This window comes from Eucalyptus grandis, chromosome 7 (assembly GCF_016545825.1).
Source record: "Eucalyptus grandis isolate ANBG69807.140 chromosome 7, ASM1654582v1, whole genome shotgun sequence".
In the NCBI taxonomy this organism is placed as follows: Eukaryota; Viridiplantae; Streptophyta; class Magnoliopsida; order Myrtales; family Myrtaceae; genus Eucalyptus; species Eucalyptus grandis.
This window is the reverse complement of record NC_052618.1, coordinates 56,478,841-56,501,369: the sequence shown is the minus strand read 5'-3', so window position 1 is coordinate 56,501,369 and position 22,529 is coordinate 56,478,841. Positions and strand designations below refer to the sequence as shown.

Below are 22,529 nucleotides of genomic sequence, written 5' to 3'. Positions count from 1 at the left end.
CTAAGGCCTTATAGATGAAATAAAAAAAAACTACAGCGCGGTTGCGAATCGGGTAATATGTTGGAATTTCCAATCAATATGTTGTGTTTTCCTAACATTTCTATACATTTCTTTTTACATTTTCGGGATCATTAGTCCTAAACTAAGTGGTTATGCATGGTTGCTCATTTTCATTCTATTCTATTTCTAGAAAAATAGAAAAGAAGGCAATTAATGGAATTGAAATTACAAGATAGTAAGTAAACAATCAAGGAAAGCAGTAAATCTACCACGCAATCTTAAAAAATATAAAAAAGAAACACAATTAAAAAAAAGAGAGAGAAAGAGAGAAAACTCGCAACTCGTCGGGCTTTATATAACAAATGGAACCCAAGACATATGTCGGGGAAATGAATAATACATGATAGGGGTCAGAATGGACATCGACCTCCACTATCTTCGTGCTTTCTCCATCCTCGGGTCCTAATCTAAATCTAATCTAAGAAACTTATAACTAGCTGCATACAATAAAAAGAAACAAGTATACACATCAAAACAATAAAAACAAGACATCATGTCAAGATCAATCATTTAAAGGAAATGCAATACGAAAGTCAAATTTTGGGGCATCGAGGTCAGCCTTTATCTTTCATGCGAGGGTCCCACTAAGACACCTACCAAATCAAATTTTTTTTTTTGTGACTTGTAACAATTGTTAACCAATTGTATTCTCGCATGACCAACGACACTAATAAGTCTCATAATCAAGCAATCTATGTGATCCAGGGTTTTCCCTCAATATCATACATCGACCCTATCATTCATCTAAAAGTCACATGCATTACAAAAATTTAAACATGCATACAGGTCTTTTGAACCTTGTTTCTCAACTAATCAAGCAAGAAAGTAAACCGTCGGCGAGTCACTTACTACCAATGCCATGCGCCAATCACAAACACAGGCAATTTCTAGTGCATGATGGGATTATATGTATGAGGGGTACATGTGATATTTCAAAAAAATATTTTGAAATCATTCATAAAAAGTTTTGAGACAAAATGATGTCTCAGTTATGAAAGGCATTCAAATGTCAAGGTTAGCCCAGGGCTCGCATAAATGCAATCACAAGTATTGCAGGCATTTTGAATACAATTCAAACCGTAACTTTCACGATGTCAAAACAAGATTTTAAAAAAGGTTTGAAAATATTTAGAATTAAGGAATATCTAAGCTATGCAACACATTCAATTGCCAAGGCTAGCTTGGGCTTGCATAAATGCACTTACAAGCGTCGTAGACATTTTGAATATGATCCAAACTACGATTTTGCCTTAAGCCAAATCCAGTTTTGAAGAAGAACTTTTTCATAAATTGTTTTTGAGAAACATCACATGTACCAAAGCATTTTTTTGAAAGATGCAATTTGAAAATGCCGATTGTTTAACAATAAAGAGCAAAGAATTTAGAACAATTTTCATGAAGATGGCATGTCCTAATTGCATGCACAAACTAACCTAAAAGGTATAGCTAAACAATCACAATCACGTTTATATTAGGAAATTTTAGAACAAACATATAAAGACAGCAAAATTGGGCAATACTTAATGATAATTTGGCAATGAAAAAATTCTCTAACATGCATGACATGATGATGAACAACTTTTGTGAAGAAAGTTTTCTTAAAAAATCTATACATGATTTTACAAAAATCAAACAATAAGCAACAACTCATCAGAAATTTGTCAAAACAACATGACGTTCAGCTAATGTCATGAGGATTTGTCCTATCAAAACATGTCTAAAAATCACAAAATTTGCACACAACATAGCCAACATAATGATAAATAAGTTTCTTTAAGAGATAAAATTCATATTCCAAATATAAAAAATGGAAAAAAAAATCAATGGTTTGTTCAAACAGGGGTTAGAAGAGGGGTCCGAATTTGATCCCTTGCCCAGATTGTGACCTGGCTTTGAAATATGGAAATAGTCTAAACGATGAGCGATTGACATGAAATTAACGGCATTTGAAACTCCTAAGTGTGTCCTACATCTTGCCAGAAGAGCTCGAGTCCAAACTAGGTCAATTTGATATCTTAAAATTGAGATCTCTAAAAGTATGCGCATCAGCAATTAAGAAAACAGAACATAAGCATTGATTAGAAAACCTAAAAATCACTCAAAGAATGCCCAAATGGCATGAAGAAATCACACGGGACTTAGGATTAGATGTGAAGAAAAGTTTGGATAGTCATCTAATCCTAAGTCAGCATACAAAATGTCATATAATTTAAATGATATTATGAGATGATTCATAATTCTTAATGATATGCTTGGGAATTCTAAGTGTGATGAACACTTTTTGTGAGACAATTTGATGTGCAAGATGAAACTCAAGTGATATGACCTAAATACGCATGCAAACCTTGTAACATGCGGTTCAATCATCAAGAAAGCATGAACATAAGATTTGATCTTTAGATGACTCAAACAAGTATGGAAGTCTGCACATATGACAAGGTTTCATTTTAGCGTGAAGTTTACAGAATAAGCATGATTTCAGCCATATTCAAGACATGCATAAATCCTACAAAAAATCTCACATATAGATCATACGATGACGAAGATTTCTAGTAAAGGGGTCGTAACTCAATTAAGATCATATGAATTGTGGAAAAAATGGCAAAACAGACAAACTATATGTCCAGCACATGTTGCTGCAGTACCTTTTACTCTAATGCATGCAATTGATTCACTTTTCCAATGTAAAAACCTTGCAAAAAATGTATCAATTAAATGTATATATCATGTATTTCAACTTCATGAAGGATTTGAGTCCAAATAGGTGCATTTATGGACTCAATTTCACCAAAACAAATCTTAGACTAATGCAGGACAAACTGACCTATGTCAAGATTTAAGTGATTTTGACCTAGCTAAACATGTCTAAAAATTTTGAAAAATATATAGGACATGTACAACATCTGTACGAGAAACTTTTATGAAATAAAGTTATTCCAGAACTCAACACAAAAATCAGCAAAAAAAATAGAAAAATCATAGATCGATATGTAACAGATTCACCTAAGCCTATATCTAAGTAGATCTGACCTAGCTGAACACATCAAAAAATTATGAAAAAATTACAGAAGATACAAAAGATGATTTGAAACAAAACTCATGAAAAAACTTTTGTCAAAAAAATGATTATGAAAGTCGACACACAAATAACAAAGTCAAAAGGCAGAATAGGATCGGAATCGAAAAAATGACATTCGGACCCTTGGAATGCCAAAAGTTAGCACAAAGGGACACTTAATTGCCAAAAATTACGAAAGCGACACTTAAATGCCAAAATCGGAGCAAAATAGATCACTTAGGGTGCGCATGACAAAATTTTTGGAACAAAAATTGATTTCTCAATTTCTATTTCAAAAATTGAGAAGTTAAAAATTTTAGCTTCTGATTTCTTCTTCAAATCTATTTCTGAAATAGAAATCCGTTCCAGAAATAAGAAAAATTCAAATTGCGTTACCAAACGAATTTCTGTTCTAACCCTATTCCAGGGAATAGAGAAACAGAAAAATAGAGAAGTAGAAATTTTATCATGTGTGTTCTTAAGTGCTACTGGCAAGAAAATTCGGCCAAAACACTAACGTAATGATTTTCCAGCGAGCTATGCGCAAAACGACATCATTTTGTATGTTGATGTTGCTAAATAGTGTCAAAATAACATCGTTTTAGTATAATTCGAATTTAAATATAATAATTAATTAAATTAAATTTTAAATATTTAATTAATTTTAAAAAAATTGGGGGGGGGAAAGGGGGAGGAGGGAGGCAGGCGACGGCCGAGGGCTCGGCCCATGCGGCGTCGCCACCGCCTCCCCTCCATCGCCGGGAGGTGGGGGAGTGTTGGTCGGGGCCCCCGAGCCTAGGTCAGGGGCCGACGACCCCAGCCAACTGACAGCGAGGGCCTGCATGCCCTTGCCCAAATCCGACGAGGGTCACCGGCCCTCGCCTAACCGACCTTAGGGCCACCGCTGTTGGGGGCGGCGACCCTTGCCAAATGGGGCGAGGGCACGCAGCCCTCACCACCGGCCCCAGCCCACCCTCCCCCACCTTTCGGCAACGGCGGGGAGGCGGCAACGGCAAGGGCTCGGCCCTCAACCACCAGCTCCTTTCCTCGTCCTCCTCCTCCGTTTTTTTTAATAATAAATATAAATATAAATTATTATTATTATTATTATTATTATTATTATTATTATTATTATTATTATTATTATTATTATGTTTAAAATTTAATTTAATTAATTTTTATATTATATTAAAATTTAAATTATGCCACGACGTTGTTTTTGTGTGTGTTTTGCTGATTCGGCATTCCCAACAAGCCACATAAGAGAGAAAATTAATATAAAAAAATGCCACGTAGGATTTCTGACGAGGCTCGCCAGATGTGGCACTCAAGTGTCTCATTTTTCATAAAAAAAAAAAAAAAAAGTGTCACTTTTGTAAGTTTTGGCACTTTAGTGTCATTTGGTGCTAACTTTTAGCACTTGAAGCGTTCTTTTGCCTTGAAAAAAGACTTAAATTACTGCAGAATTGTTAATCTTTAGAGGTGTTTTTCGAGCGTCAAATGATGTTTGATTTGAGCGTGCAACCTATTGTTTCGAAGCTCGGGATATCTATTATCTAATTTTAAGAGGACTCGAGCTGAAACGAGGTCATTTCAGACCTTGTTTTGGCCAAAATAGTAACCTATGTACAGACCTACGAAAATCATAGATTATGCTCAAAAACACAATCATCATTTAAATCATCAACAAATCATTATAGCATTCATAATCATCGATCTTAAGCATGTAAAAGCTCTTAATCTTGAATCCTAGCCCCGATCGACTAACTCGATCTTGCTTCATCGAATTCGAGTTTTGAATCGTTACATTCGTCGCAATTTTCGTCGACTTCTATCGCGATCAATCGGATCAAGTCGCCTGATCACGATCAAGACTCCGAGAATATAGATTAGGTCACTACGGCTTATATCGGGATCAATCGAACCACCGACTCAAGGAAAAAAGGAAGAACCGGTCCAAAACGGACCGACCTTGACTTGTCGGCGAAGATTGGGCCGCTGTTGAAGATTCGACCACCGATCTGACCTCCTCTGTCCACAGCAAGGTCAAAGACCTCTGCTACTACAGATCATCAGCAACTTGAAGGATTGGGAGCTTCGACAGTTGCCAGTTCAAGCCTAGAACGAGACCGATCCAAGAGGTGAACCAAAATTGAGAGAGAGGGAGAGAGAGAGTGATCTGTTTGGACAGGATTTTGGAGGGAGAAATGAGAGAGAGAGAGAGAGAGAGAGAGAGAGAGGCTGAGGCTGAGAGAGAGAAAATTTTCTCACAAAATGAACCCCTAAGCTAAAAATAGAAGATATTTCATTTATATACTCCTATATTAAGTGATTTTGGCTGTCGGTTCGACCCGACGACCAAAATCTCGATCCAACGATCAAAAATCCATTTCGAATGCTCCATTATGATATCGAGGTGTCGGGTAATTGATCTAGTAGATTTGATTTACAAAAAACCAAACCAAAATCGGGAATTGCGTCAAAATGTCTAATTATGGGTTAATTTACAATTTGACGAAATTCAAGAATTAATTTGTAAAATTTTGAGAAATTGAATGTGTAGAAGTGAAATTGGGATTGAGAGAGTTCTAGAACCGGTGGCTGGAGGCCAAGAACTGGCCGACAAGGGCTTGAACTGGTCAGTCCCGTCGGCGGCCAGTCAAACCGGCCAGATTAGTTCGTTTCGGTTCGGCTGGATTTTGACCGGTTCTTAACCGGTTTGTTCTGGTTTCTATTATTTTATCCACTTGGGACCCTTGTGGATGAAAAATTTATTCAATTTGACCCCTAAAGGATCAAATTGAAAATGAATTTTATCCTTTTTTATGAAGAAATTGACCAATTAAGATACAATTAAGCTAATCAAACCTTATGAATGTGATCTAGGGGTCTTTTATTAACCTAACTGAATGATTATTGTGGAAAAAAATGAGTTGAAACCATGGGTGCTTTAAATTGGGCCTAAAAGACTAAAATGGTAAAATTTGCAATTCAATGGGCAAAATTGCAAATACTAAAATTGAACTCAATTAGTGTCACAATTGCCCTATCTAATGAGCTACTCATACGTAAGATCACTTATCATATTCAAATCGACCTTGAATTGAAGTGCTCGAGCTTAGGTCAAAAATGGATCTAAGCCTAATATTAAAATTGGACCTAAATTCATGAAATTAAACCATAGCCATGAATGGGTCAATCGAATTTTGTTGATTGAAGCTTAATTGCTTGATTTTCTAATGCTTGAGAGGATAAAATTCTTCAAATTGATGAGCTCTTGCGTGAATTTCACAAAATCATTCTCGAATTTGGACTTATCTTAGGAAAATGAGTGAGAAATAATCGTTTGCAAGTTATGAATGATCAATTTTGGTTCCCTAATTTGGGCTCAAAATGGAAATTCATATTTTGACTCGATAAATCGCAAAATTGAATGCTCAAATAGATTTCAGATAGTCCCTAAACCAAATGCCAAAGAAGAAATTATACCTAATTATGACTAGAATAAAAGTAATTTTATTTTTGGTTGATTTAAAACCTAAAATTGAAAAATTCAGAAATCGATATTCTTAATCGAATTTTGTGAAATTTTTGACACAAAAGTCAAATTGGCATTAAAGAAATGTATTTGTGCAATTTATTATTATTATTTTGTCAAAGGTTTAACCAAAAGTCAACAATTTAGTTGACTTTTCCTAAAAAGTTGAATTTTGGTCAACTCTTAGAATTTTCAAGAAATTAATTTGAAAAAAGTGAAATTAAAACTAAGTGGAATTTTTTGGGTAAAAAGTCATTTTTTGACCCAGGGTTGACTTTTGGTCAAAATGTTGACTAAAAAGTCAACCCAAAAGTTAACCATTTGACTTTTTGGTTTTTTTCTTGAAAATGAGCTAAAAACTGCTTAAAAACAACAATGCAAAAGAAAGATATGAAAAACAACGCTTTTTGGTTGAGAGATAGGGCTCGGTTGCGATTAGAAACTTAAATCTCAATTTTTACCTTTTAATGATGCGTCAACTAAAAATCAGGTGTCAACACTAGTCTCGATATTAGCATATCAATCCTTCGTCCATTTTTTGCACCTGAGAAAGGGGTTCGAATCGAGGATGTCACATCTGCCCTCAACCTAGTCACTACTTTCACTCAAAATTTCAGCCATTCTAATCTTTGCACGTGCTAAATATCGACCGCCCATGCTCCCATGACCCAACCACAAGTTTGAACTACTTCGAACTTGATAATGTAGCTAGGTAACATGATTGAAACTTCCGATTAAACGAGGATCTAAATAATGTTCATGAATTTTTAGGAAACTATCATCGTCAAACAACAATCAATTGACATAGGATAGACATAAGATATCTATTTGCCTCGGGTCCTAGTGAGTTGGGATGGCAGCTTGGCGGAACAAGGTGAGACTGATCACGGCGACTAGCTGAGTGAAAGGACGTCGCTTGGTGAAGTTGAGCAGCTTGAGCTGCTGATGATTTGCGCGTGAGATCGAGAAAATAGAGAGGGATGGCTTTGCTAGCTTCTGTGGTTGGTGTAGCCCAGTGAGGTGAAGAACGGGTGAGTTCTTGCCTTTCCTCTCGCCAGCTGTAATGTGGCGTTGTGTTGTGGCTTGATGTGGCAGCAAGGAGGAAAAACCCACAAGTCTTCGTGTGATGGAGGGGAACATCGCAGCGGCTAGGCATTCTGCAGGGGGAGGAAGGAGAATAAAGGGAATGCGGCCTTCCTTTGCTTTGCTAATGGTCTTCGTGCCACAAAGGAAACTCGGCAAATTTGCTAGCTGTCCAAGCAGGCCGTTGAGCAGTCCTCGCGGTTGTCAAAGGTAATGTCGATTGGATAGTGGTGTGATGACGCACGATGGAATCGGACGTTGGAGTTGTTAACAATAAGTAGTGGCAGCAACTTGGTGATGTAGATGTGTCCTCGAATGAGGTGGAAATGGTGTCGCTTGGCAATGACGCGATGGTAATGCAAATGGTGGTGTAATCCGATGATGAGCTCGCTATTTTGTCGAGCAAAATTTCAAATGTCACACTGTTGAAGACCTTTTATAGAGGTCCGTGTATTAGCTGATGCCGGCGAATTCAGCTGAACTCTTCTTATATTCAGGAACGTGAGTTACGGTGAACAAGCTTTAGAAGGTAGAGAGAGAAGAGAAGGTACTTTGTTTTCTGTTTTCAATCTCATTACAAAAGATAATTTTTGAGCTCTACGTGCGAAAGTGGACTTAAAGCGATTAACAAGGATGGTGAAATAAAAAATTAGTTGTGTTTAGTCACACTTATGGCTATGCAAAATTTTACAGATTAAGTTCGTGTATGCAAATTACTCTTAATTCCCTTAATATAGCTAGAGCTGTGTGCAAATACTATTTTTCTTCATTAGCAGAATGCATGATTGTTGGAAGTGCACAATAGAAGCCCAATACTTTTCGCCTAGGAAGATTGTCAAGAGAGAGCCCAAGTTTGAGTCCATTAACAAATCCAATTAGAACCACCTTCACTTAATGAGTTATGGGACAACTATGATATATTAACTACTCCACATCACAACAATTCTTTGATGTGGAACTTTCTAACACAAATTACACGTGCAACGTGATAATCTCCCACTCACATGTGAACTCGGTATCTCTCTCAACAATATTGCCATGAGGCAAGCCTATTAGGGTAGTTCAGGTACATTTCTACATCAACTTATCTCAACTTAAACCTCATTCAACACTTTCATCTCTATTCTTTTTCTTTACATCAAGCCATAAAATCTACCATCGGGCCTGTGTTACTATATCACAATTCCCGAAAATGTGTTGGTCACTAAATCCTTCCTTAGAATACTCATCAAACATTAATAAATATTGGGAGTAAACCACCAATCAACCATTATCTCTAATATCATTTGCTGGGAGATATACACCATCCAATTTGAATTGGATTTGGGCTTAATTTAGATGTGAGAAACACTCGAGCGGCTAAGCGATTGTAACCTTGATTATCCGATTATAGTGAATCATTTGCTGCCCGTTTTTCTGTGAATGTAGATATCGATATTCGAACCAAATCACATAAATCTTTAGTATCATTTATAGTTTATCGTTATTTCTTTGGTGACTTTGTATTGAATTAAATTGCAAGATTTTGTTAATTTTTGCGTTAATTTTACAAAAGTAATGACCAAGATGCACTAAAGCTAGCAAATTTCCGTCAATTATAAATTTGGGAGGAAAATTTTTCTCATGTTTAGTGCAACTTTTTAAAATTTTTAGAAACAACCTATTAGTTGCTTTCAAACCAAAACCCAGGTGACTATTAAGGAATGCATTGGTTACTATATTTTTTCATTGAAATATTCATCATGCATTAATACACATTGGGAGTGGGCCACCAATCAACCATCAACTCCGATACCATTTGTTGAGAGATATACTTTATCCAATTTAAATCGGATTTGTGCTTAATTTACGTGTGAGAAAAAATCAAGCTTGTGAACAATTATATATATTAAATTATTTGCTACCAGTTCTCCCTATGAATATAGGTATTAATATTTGGACTGAACCGCATAAATCTTTAATATCCTTTATCGTTTCCCGTTGGTGATTTTGCATTGACTTAAATTGCAAGATCATATTAGTTTCTGCATTAATTTTACAACAATAATGACCAAGTTGCACTAAAGTTAGCAGATTTCCTTCAATCATGAATTTAGAGGAAAATTTTTCTCATGTTTAGCCAAATTCTCAAAATTTTGGAAATAACTTATTAGTTGTTTCCAAACCAAAACGCAAGGAAGTATTGGTGAACGTGTTGGTCACTAAATTCCTTCCTTAAAAATATCACCAAACAATAATATATATTGGGAGTGAGCCACCAATCAACCATTAGCTCTGATACATTTTGCTAGAAGATATACACCATGCAATTTGAATCGAATTTGAGCTTAATTTAGGTGTGAGAAATACTCAAGCGCGAGAGCGAATGTAACTATGATTATCTGATTATAGTAAATTATTTGTTATCAGTTCTCTTCATGAATGAAGGGATCGATATTCAAATCGAATCATGTAAATCTTTAGTACCTTTTATAGTACTTGAATATTTCTCCAGTGACTTCATATTGATTTAAATTGCAAGATTTTGTCAGTTTCCGCGTTAATTTTACAACAATAATGACCAAGATGCATTGGAGTTAGCAGATTTTCTTCAATCAGGAGTTTACGGGTATTTTTTTTTTTTTTTTTTTTAATGTTTAGCCCAACTTGAAAAGTTTGAAACAACTTATTAGTTGGTTTCAAACCAAAACCTGAGAGGGTATCAATGAACACGTTGGTCACTAAATTCCTTCATTGAAATATTTATCAAACATTGATGCACATTAGGAGCGAGCCATCAATCAATCAATAACTCTAATACCATTTGTTGGAAAACGTACACTATCCAATTTAAATTGAATTTGGGCTTAATTTAGGGTGAGAAACAGTCGAGCACATGAATGATTGTAACTCTGATTGTCTAATTATAGTGAATTATTTGCTGTCGATTCTCCCCGTAAATATAGATATCGTTATTTGGACCAAGCGACATAAATCTTTAGTATCTTTTATAGTTCCTCATTTATTTCTCCGATAACTTTGCTTTAACTTAAACTGTAAGATCATATTAGCTTCCACATTAATTTTACAACAATAATGACCAAGATGCACCAAAGCTAGCAGAGCTCCTTCAAGCATGAATTCAAGGAGAAATTTTTTCTCATATTTAGCCCAACATTTTGAAAATTTTGGAATCAACTTATTAGTTGGTTTCAAACCAAAATCCAGGGGAGTATCAATGAATGCATTGGTCACTAAATTCATTCCTTGAAATATTCATCAAATATCGATACACATTGAGAGTGATCCACCAATTAACTATCAGCTTTGATATTATTTGTTGGGAAATAAACACCATCCAATTTGAATCGGATTTGGGTTTTAATTTAGATGCGAGAAACACTCGAGCGCGTGAATGATTATAACTTTAATTATCCAATTATAGTGAATTATTTATTGTTGGTTCTCCCCGTGAATGTAGGTATTAATATTCAAATCGAATAGCATAAATCTTTAGTGTCCTTGATAGTTTCTTGTTTATTTCTTTGATGACTTTGCATTGACTTAAATTACAAGATCTTGTTAGTTTCCTCGTTAATTTTATGATAATAATGACCAAGATGCACCAAAGCTTGCAGATTTCCTTCAATTATGAATTCAAGGGGAAAAGTTTTATCATGTTTAGCCCAGCTTTCTAAAAATTTTGGAAACAACTGACTAATTATTTTCAAACCAAAACCTAGGGGAGTATTTGTGAACATATTGGTCACTAAATTCTTTCTTTAAAATATTCACCAAACCCCAATGCACATTGAGAATGAGCTACTAATCAACCATCAACTTTGACGTCATTTGTTGGGAATATAAACCATCCAATTTGAACTTGATTTGGGCTTAATTTAGGCGTGAGAAACACTCGAATGCGTGAGCAATGGTAACTATGATTATCCGATTATAGTAAATTATTTACTGTTGATTCTCCCCATAAATTTAGGTCCTAATATTCGGATCAAATCACAAAAATCTTTAATATCTTTAGGTTCCATTCGTTTCGCAAAAAGAAATTTCTAGGAAAACATTTTTAAATTTATCTGTATTCGTTTCACGGAAAATGAACCAGTTCGTGGAAAACATTTTCAAGGAAAAGAGTTTTCAAAAAGTGGGAAAAATATTTCTCACTTTTTGAGTTAGGAAAAACATTTTTTTACTCACTCTCTCTTATCTCATACCTTGCTAGCTTGCCGATCACGATCAGATTGGCGGACCAATGTGAGTGTGAGCCTCTAGCTCGCCGATGGCGAGGCCTAGGCCGGCAAGCTCGAGGCTTGCCCTTACGCTCACCGATCTCGGCAAAGGCTGAGGCCAACAAGCTCGAGAGCCAGCGGAAGCTCGCCTTTGGTTGGCCGCTAAGCGACGATCGGCCAAAAAATAAGAAGATAAAAAGATAGAAAGAAATTAAAAATTAAAAATCAAAAATCGATTATAAAAAATAAAATAAAAAGGTATTAAAAAAAGTGCATAAAGAAAAAGATTTTCCTTACCGAACAACGTAAAATGTTTTCCACTTTTTTTTTTTTTCAAATTTTAGCAAAACACTGGAAAATAATTATATCTTCTTGGAAAATGACTTGTCGAAAACATTTTCAGAAACGCTATATTTTTGCGAAACAAACAGAACCTTAGTTCCTTGTTTATTTCTCTGGTGACTTCGCATCAACTTAAATTGCAACATCTTGTTAGTTTCCACATTAATTTTGCAACAATAATGACCAAGATGCGTTGAAGCTAGCATATTTCCTTCAATCATGAATTCGGGCGGAAAAGTTTTCTTATGTTTAGCCCAACTTTCTAAAAATTTTGGAAACAACTCATTAGTTGGTTTCAAACCAAAACCTAAGGGAGTATTGGTGAACACATTGGTCACTAAATTCCTTCATTGAAATATTTATCAAATACCAATACACATTGAGAGTAGGCCACCAATCAACCATCAGTTCTAATACTATTTGTTGGGAGATATACACCATCTAATTTGAATTGGATTTGAGCTTAATTTAGATGCAAAAAATACTCAAGCGCATGAACGATTGTAACTCTGATTATCCGATTATAGTAAATTATTTATTGTCGGTTCTCTTTATGAATGCAGGTATCGATATTCGAACTGAATAACGTAAATCTTTAATATCCTTTGTTCCTTGTTTATTTTTCTGATGACTTCGCATTAACTTAAATTGCAAGATTTGTTCGTTTCTATGTTAATTTTACAACAATAATGACCAGGATGCATCGAAGCTAGTAGATTTCCTTCGATCATGAATTCAAGAAGAAAATTTTTCTCATGTTTAGCCCAACTTTCAGAAAATTTTGGAAACAACTTATTAGTTGGTTTCAAACCAAAACCCGTGGGAGTATCAGTGGACTCAAGTCAAGCTATCACTAATTTAGTTTCAAACCAAACAAGGGGGAGGAATGGTTGACTCAAGTCATTCTTATTTGCTTGCCGTGGAAAATCAATTTCCTTAACTTCTCTATTTGTCGGCGTGGGAATCTTATTCTGCCGTAGGGAGAACGCTTGGATGCTTTCAAGCTGCATAGAGAATAAGTCGAGACAAAAACATACTTTAGCAAGACGTCCAAATTGTTCCCACCTCCTCTCAGAGGGGAAGAACGAAACAATCAATTACTAAACCAAATTGCCTCAGAGCTATACATTATGTAAAACGAATCCGCAATCGTGATCATATCTATTTCAGTGATGAGAGTACCGTTTTTAGTGCTACCTTGGTGAAAGCTGATCTTTTCCGCTGCTTGTGGATTATGAAAGATGCCATGGTAGCGGCCAGTTTGGACCGTTCAAGGCATCCACAGCACCAAGGCAGTTATAAAAATTATAGCAAGTAAATAGAGGATTGGCATAAGCATGTCCTGCCGAATACTTCTTTCTTGCGCACGACAGAGGTTAAGACATGTACATAAAATCAAAATATTGATACACATTGGAGTGGGCCTCCAATCAACCATCGGCTCTAATACCATTTGTTGGGAGATATTCACCGTTCAATTCGAATCGGGTTTGGACTTAATCTATGGGTGGAAAACCCTCAAACACGTGAGTGATTATAACCCTAATTCTCCGATTATATTAAATTAATTTATATTGGTTCTTCCCATGGATATAGGTATCGACATTCGAACTAAATCACATAAATTTTTAGTGTTCTTTATAGTTTCTCGTTTATTTCGTTGGTGATTCCGTACTGACTTAAATTGTAAGATTTTATTAGTTTCCGCATTAGTTTTACAACAATGATGATCAAGATGTATGGCACTAGCAGATTTCCTGCACGAACTTCCTATTCCTATATGGAAAAACTGAAACGAATTCGAGAGTATACAATGCATGATTTTCCAAAACTTGTATTCAATCAGTAATTGCCGATACAATCCCGCCCGTCCGAGATCGATTATTGGGATGTTAGTCAAAAGATGGCATGTCGTTCTCTTACAAGGAAGAGTGGGAGCATCACTGTTACGGCATTGATCACGTCCCATGCAGCTCAAGTCGAATCGGCATGAATAGTATGATAACCTTGTCCAATCGAAGAAGATGGTCAAGTTTTCAGACTAAACCTTCATCACTTCCTTTCATTTTTTTTTTCTTCAGTAGATGCTTCCCTTCTGCTTGCCTAGTGTTTGAGCAATCTGATATCGACTACTTGGCCCAGTCTGATATACATGGGACTTCCTTAACAGTTAACACTAACAAACGAAGCTGAGTTCCACAGTTCTGTTAGTGTAAGACTAATTAATTCTTGCACTGTTCTCCCATTAATTCTAAGACGAGTGGTCGAGCATCGAACGGCAAGACAACTGGTCAGTGTTCCGTTAATGATCTTTCCTATATATCTAGAATGGTTTGGGGTAAAAAGATAAACCATCGTGCACTAGGAAGACTAAGAATGTTTAATCTACTGAACCATCATCTTTTTTCTCTTTTTGATGGCTCCTTACTCTAACGATGAACAAAAATAAGTCTGGAAAAGTGAATAAAAAAATCAATAAAACCGCACTTCGAGGATACATAATCCACATAGAAAAGGATGCCGTGGTGATTTTCATCTCTTTGATCATTCGAAAGAAAATTGGTTCAAGTGATGGTTTAGTAGTCAACTTGAGTTAGGTGATTTTATCTCTTGTATCATAAGAATATAAAAAAGAATGTCTTGCTGTATTATGTGGCCATAAAGATGTGTTTGAATACTAAGTCGACCAAAAAGATAATTGTTGTGTACTTTAGAGTAGCGATAGAACTCTCTATTTAAGTTGGATTATCTAGAAGAAAATTTTTCTTAAAGATGTCACGAATTAAAGGCCGGAAGAGATTTACTAGAATTAGGGGTGAGGATGATTTTAAGGTAGAACCTCGAACCAAAGAACCGGATCAGTGGGTGTTCCAGGTTCTAATGCATGTAGGATAGGTTTCAGGTTTCCAAAATTGAGGAACTTGTTTTGTCAGGTAGGTTCCAGTATCTAGGTAGGTGGAACTTAGAACTCGAAACAATGTTTTTCTTGCTCTATGTCTTCATGTGATCTTACGTTATTCCATGGCGTTCGATAATGAATGTATAATTTGGAACCACTAGTTTGAGTTTTCATTTTATTATTAATACTTTTACTTTGGTAATATTTTATATTTTTTATGTGTCTAAATATAAGTTCACATCAGTGCATTATAGTAACAAATGGTGGTAATTAAAGATGATTCATTGCAATCGTTCAATAATATTATAGATGGAACCTAAGTAGAACTCGGAACCGATTATGGAACCTATGATAGAGTGGGTTAGGTTCCAAGTTCCAAGATACGCAAAGTAGTTCAAAAAATAAAGAACCTATTCCAACGAGTAGATTTCAAGTTCTAGGTGGAACCTGTACGAAATTTGGAACCGATCACCCCTAACTAGGACTACGTGGAATCAAAATTAGGCCCTGTTTAAATTATGAAAATGTTATCGATTTTTCATTTTTGATTCCAAAATAGATGTTTTAGGTAAAATTTCTCAAATTGTTTTCATTGAATTCGGCGGTGAAAAGTTTTCTCATGTTTAGCTCGACTTTCCGAAAATTTTGGGAACAACTTATTAGTTGGTTTCAAACCAAAATCCGGGGGAGTAGCGGTGGGCTCAAATCATTCTGTCACTAATTTGGTTCCAAACCAAAACCCAAGGGAAAGTGGTTGACTCAAGTCAATCTGCCACTAATTTGTTTACTTTATGCAAACCATGGAATGCTCCTTCTGTTATCATTCTGATTTGCTTGGGGTGGACAATTGATTTCATTAATTTTTTATTTGCCGGTGTGGGAAGTTAATTATGTCGTAGAGTGAACGCTAACAGGAATAAATGACTACCTATTTTGCAGATTAATCATGAAAGGATACATAATCCACATAGAAAAGGATGCCGTGGTGATTTTCATCTCTCGTATCATTAAAATATAAAAAAGAATGTCCTGCCGTATTATAGGACGGTGAAGTTGTGTTTGAATATTAAGTCGACCTAAAAGGTTGTTGTTGTGTACTTTAGAGTTGTGGTAGGACTCACTGTTTAAGTTGGATTAGTTAGACGCAAAATTTTCCTAAAGATGTCACGAATTAATGGCCGGTAGAGATTTTTGTACGTATTGTCTACTAGGACTATGTGGAATCAAATTCTTGGGCCCTGTTTAAATAGGAAAAAGTTATCAATTTTTCATTTTCAATTTCCTAAATAGATGTGTTAGGTAAAATTTCTCAGATATTGTTTCATTGAATCCAAGGGGAAAAATTTTCCTATATTTAGCCTGACTTCCAAAAATTTTGGAAAACTTATTAGTAGGTTTCAAACCAAAACCTGGGGGAGTATCGGTGGACTCAATTCAATCCGTCACTAATTTGGTTTTAAACCAAAACATGCCGCTAATTTGTCTATTTTATGCAAACATGGGGTGCTCCTTCCATAATCATTATTATTTGCTTGCCGTGGAAAATAAATTTCCTTAATTTTTTTATTTGTTGGCAATGGGAATTTAATTCTGCCGTGGAAAATCAGTTGGGCCCTGTTTTGGTTAAAGAGAAGTTTTCGGTTTTTTCAATTTCCAAAATCGATATGTTTGGTAAGAATTCTCAGAAATTGAATTCACTTAATCCACGGGAAAGTGTTTTTCTCATTTTTAGCCTGACAATTCTGAAAATTTCGGAGACTTTTTAGTTGTTTTCAAACGAGAGCAAGAGCTGGAAGTGATGGACTCAAGTCAATCTGCTCACTTTATGTAAATGATGGCATACTCCTTCCAAAGTAATTTCATTTGCTTGGTGATGAAAATTAATTCTCATTAATTCTTTACTTGAATTCTGCCGTAAAGAGAACGTTGAGAGCAATGTCACATCTGTCCTTTTTTTTTTTTTTTCAGTTTTTTCAATGCGCCACCTGTTTTGAAAGTTGACCATGGAGGTAATAAAATGACATTTGAGACCAAAACAAGTGTTTTTCTCCAAAATCCTCAGCTTCTATAAATCTCGTCAGTGAGGTGGCTTTAACCACACCTCAATCGCTCCTCACATCTCTCATCCCTTCTTAAATCTCTGCACATCAGTTTGGTCCTCCTCTGTTTTGAGTCATGCAACTCGTGGGTTTTACTTTTGCAAAGTTACCCTTTCGTCGTCTCATTGTCACAATTGCTTTTGCATTCTGCTTTGCACAAGTCTCCTCAGCATTAAATGAAACTGATAGATCCGCATTACTTGCATTCAAGGCGGGGATAACTGAGGACCCTTTCGGAGTGCTTAGCTCATGGAACAATATGGTTAATCTTTGCTGATAGTTTGGCATTACATGCAGTCACCGGCACCATAGTAGAGTCACTGTATTGGACCTGAATAGCCAGAAGCTCTCAGGGTCCATCTCCTCTCACATCGGAAACCTTAGCTTCCTGAGGGAATTGTGGCTCTATAATAATAGCTTTCACCATGAAATCCCTCCCCAAATCGGGCAGTTGCACCGATTACGTGTCTTATCATTGGCCAATAATTCTCTCATTGGTGAAATCCCCAAGAGCATATCGAGTTGCCTTAACCTCCTTAGGCTCAGAATGCAACATAACCAACTGATTGGAGAAGTTCCTCCAGAGATAGGTTCATTGGTGAAGCTTCAGTCTCTTAATTTAGCAAGGAACAATCTAACAGGAAGTGTCCTTTCTTTCATCGGGAACCTATCATCGTTGCAAACGCTTTATCTTGACGACAATCACTTGGACGGGAGACTTCCTCAGGCTCTAGGCCAACTGACCAACCTAGCAACATCTGCTTTGAGTATAAATTTGTTGTCTGGTACGATTCCGCATTCCCTTTTCAATTTATCTTCATTGGTAATGTTTGACGTAGGATATAACCAAATGCATGGAAGTCTTCCCACTACAATGGGCTTTGGTCTCCCCAACTTAGAATTTTTTAGCATCCAAAATAATCAGTTCGTTGGATCAATCCCTCCGTGGATAGTGAATAATGCCACAAATCTACAAACACTTCAACTTGGATTAAACAAACTCTCGGGAAACGTACCTTCTTTTGAAAGTTTGCGTAACCTTCGAATCTTGAGCATACCCAGTAACCACCTTGGAAGTGGGGGATCTGGTGACTTGAGCTTCCTTTGCTCATTAACCAATATAACTAGCTTAACCTTTTTGAATATTGCCGAAAATAAACTCGGTGGGCTGTTGCCGGGATGCATTAGTAATTTCTCCATAACTATCACTTTCTTGCAAGTAAGCTCAAATCCTATCATCGGTGAGATTCCTAAAGCAATCGGCAATCTTATGAACTTGGAATGCTTGGCGATGGCCGACACAGGTATTTCAGGTGCTATCCCATTTGACATGGGAAATCTTCAAAATGTAATACTTCTGGATCTTGCCAATAACAATCTATCAGGGGTGATTTCATCCTCTTTGCAGAAGAAGAAGAAATTGATTTATTTATATCTTGATGGGAATAATTTTCTCGAGTACATTCCTTCACATCTAGATATGTGTCAAAATCCGATGGATCTTGATCTTTCTAACAACAATCTCAGTGGTTCCATATTCCCATCAGTTAAAACTCTAATCAATTTGAACTTGTCTCACAACCATTTGAATGGGGCTCTTCCAGTGGAAATAGGAAAAATGGACCATTTGGTTATTTTGGACATTTCAGGCAACATGTTCGGTGGTCAAATTCCAAGCACTCTAGGCGATTGTGATGGACTGTTCATATTAAGAATGAGGGATAACCACTTCCAAGGATCCATTCCTCAATCATTTAGATCATTAAGAAGTATTGAGGAATTGGATCTTTCCAATAACAATTTGTCAAGTGAGATTCCAAAATTCTTAGGGGCATTTCACTTCTTGGAAATTTTGAATTTATCCTATAACAATTTGAAGGCATATTACCAATTGAAGGAGTCTTCAAGAATGCGAGTGCTACTTTTATTGCTGGAAACAACAAGATATGTGGAGGAATCCCGTAATTTCGCTTCCTAAATGCATCTCTAGACACTCCAAGAGCAAAGGAGAAGTTCATAGATTGAAACTCATGCTCTTTATTATCTTTGGGCTTCTAGGGGTGGTTCTTGTTTTGGTTTATGTGTATGTATGTTGGTTGAAGAAAAAGAAACCACAAGAACCAACTTCAAGTTCCATAGTTGATAGATGGTTAAACTTATCTTATGGAACTCTCCTTAGAGCAACCGATGGGTTCTCTTCCACTAATTTGATTGGTGTTGGGAGTTTTGGATCTGTTTATAGGGGAATACTCCAAGAGAATGGGACTCATGTTGCTGTAAAGGTGCTTAATTTAACGCATCATGGTGCTTTGAAGAGCTTCAAAGCTGAGTGCGAGGCTCTAAAGCGTATCAAGCACCGGAATCTTTTGAAAGTATTAACAGTATGCTCAGGTACTGATTATGATGGAAATGACTTTAAGGCTTTGGTTTATGAGTTCATGGTCAATGGTAGCCTTGAAGAGTGGCTGCACCCATCTCCAATACCAGCTGATGTAGATGGGCCTTCAACAAATTTGAGTATCATCCAAAGGATAAAGATTTCCATTGACATTGCTTTCGCATTGGATTATCTTCATAACCAATGCCATAGTGTCATAGTTCATTGTGATCTAAAACCAAGCAATGTCCTTTTGGACGCTGAGATGGTTGGACACGTCGGTGACTTTGGATTAGCCAAGATTGTCCTTGAATCCACATCTCACACGAACACAAATATGAGCTCCGCTGATCTGAGAGGAACAATTGGTTATGCTGCTCCAGGTATGTCCCTTTATGTCCCTAGCTCCCTCAAATGAAGAAGTTGTTCATCATAAAATTGTGAGGTTGGGACACCTGGAGTGCCATAACTTGGCGCGGAGGGACATTTAAGTGCCAAAACTTTAAAATGGTACACTTAAGTGCCAATATCGGAGTAAAATGGGACACTTAAGTGCCACTCCGTTGGAAATCTGGCCAAATGGCTGACATGGCCATTTTCCGGCGAGTTTGGTCCAAAACGGCGTCGTTTTGCATGCGACGTGGCGGAGAAAATGCAAAAACGACGCCGTTTCATGTTTCTACGTGTAAATAATAATATAAAAATTAATTAAATTAGATTTAAATTAATTTTATTTAAAATATTCAAAAAATTTTAAAAATTCAGAAAAATTTAAAAATTCAAAAATTTTAAAAATTTTAAAAAATTAAGAAAAGGGGGGGGGTCGAACGGGGCGGGAGGGCGAGCCCTCGCGTCGCCTCCCGCCGTCCGGGAAGGGCCGGCGACGAAGGGGGAGGGTCGGCCGGGTCGCCGGCCCCCGGCCGGACCGACGGCGAGGGCTACGAGCCCTCGCCGCCTCCCCGCCGCCGCCGGGAAGGGCCGCGATGGAGTGGGGAGGGTCGGTGGGGTTGCCGGCCCCGGCCGAGGGCTGGCGAGGCCGTCGACCGCGCGAGGGCCCGCGAGCCTCGCCCAGATCGGGCGAGGTCGCGGCCCTCGCCGCGATCCGGCGAGGGTTCGCGGCCCTCGCCGTCGGTCGGCCGGGGTCGGCGACCCGGCCGACCCTCCCCCTCCGTCGCCGGCCCTTCCGGCGATGACGGCGAGGCTCGGCCCTCGGCCGCCCGTTCAACCCCCCTTTTATTAATTTATTAATTTATTAATTTTTCTTAATTTTTTAATTTTTTTTTTTAAAATTTTAAAAATTTTCTAAAATTTTCTTATTTTTTTTTAATTTTTGAATATTTTAAATAAAATTATTTTTATATTATTATTTACACGTAGACACGAAACAAGTGTCGTTTTTGCATTTTCTTCGCCACGTCAGCGTGCAAAACAACGCCGTTTTGGAGCAAATTCGCCGGAAAGTCGCCACGTCAGTCATTTGGCCGGATTTTCGCCGGAGTGGCACTTTAAGTGTCCCATTTAAATTCAAAATTGGCACTCAAGTGTACAATTTTAAAGTTTTGGCATTTAAGTGTCCCTCCGTGCCAAGTTATGGCACTTGGGCTGTACTTCTGCCTAAAATTGTTGATGTGACTTTTCACAGAACTTTGAACTTCATAATGAGATTGTGCATGTGCTATTTTCTCATGGCTCAACCATTTGTGGTTCTTATTAAGTGCAGAATATGGAATGGGAAGTGGGGTTTCTATTGAAGGGGATGTCTATAGTTATGGCATCCTCTTGCTAGAGATGTTCACAGGAATCAGTCCCACGGCTGAGATATTCAAAGAAAATTTGAACCTTCATAATTTTGTTGAGGAAGCTTTACCTGAACGAGTTCTAGAGATTACCGATCCCATTCTAGTTCAAGAAGTAGAAAGGGATGCAGGCCAAAGGAGAAAGAGCACAGTCCAAGATTGTCTGCTAATGGTATACAGAATTGGGATCGCCTGCTCAGTTGGAGTCCCAAGAGAGAGAATGAGCATCGCAGATGTAGCAGCTCAACTACGTTCGAATAGAGACAAATTGTACGCAGCTGGTTTATGAGTATAGGTGATAAGCTAAAACAGTAAGTTTTCTCGTACGTCCTAAAAATTATGCCAAACTGAACCACTTATGCATAGACAAGCACCTGACTTCGCGCATTTTATTAAATCTAGATTAACTTGTTGTTCTGGTAAGGTGAAGATGGAGCCATGGAGGTAACAGTGTCATCATGCAAAACCAAAGTGGGGTCGGAAAAGCAGTGAAGTCATCCAATGAACTATGGCAAACGGGAAGTAGACTCAAGGTCAATGACAATGTCTTCGTCCTTTTCGGGAGTTTGAGAGACGAAGCAGGAGGGCTTCGTCACTTGTGCAAACCTGGGACAAATGCTTCTCTAATGTAGTGTGAGGTTGGTAGATCGAGTTTTGATAAAGACTATGAATAGTTTAGACCATGAAGAACAAAGGTTTGTTTCAATGTTCCATTGAAACGAAAGCCGGCGTGTAAGAAAAGAAGGAAGTATTAGGGATGATGCTGTTATCTATACAGCCATACTGGCATACCTGTAAACCTGTAGGTGTCCCTTAAAGCTATGTGAGCAAGTACATTTATCCTTTTCCTATTTTATGCTAGTTAAATGGTTCGATCTATAATACAAGTAGACATCATGCTTGCACAGCCCACACAATGTCGATGTCCATCGAGAAAGACCGTTGTTTTTTTTTTTTTACCTAATACAACTCTAAATGATTATACTTTTACGATTATAGAAATCACAAACTAAAAATACTTAAAATAAATTTATCGTAATATTTATAAAAACCA

The 22,529-nt window shown here is 37.1% G+C and overlaps 1 protein-coding gene across 1 annotated transcript; it reads left to right on the top strand.

The window, feature by feature from the left end:
• The first annotated feature begins 18,593 nt into the window (after positions 1 to 18,593).
• On the top strand, positions 18,594 to 21,764 carry LOC104430601 (probable LRR receptor-like serine/threonine-protein kinase At3g47570). Its single transcript, XM_039317965.1, has 3 exons — positions 18,594 to 19,263; positions 19,361 to 20,062; positions 21,400 to 21,764. The coding sequence occupies exons 1-3, from the start codon at positions 18,594 to 18,596 to the stop codon at positions 21,762 to 21,764; spliced, it is 1,737 nt and encodes a 578-aa protein (XP_039173899.1).
• Positions 21,765 to 22,529: the final 765 nt, after the last annotated feature.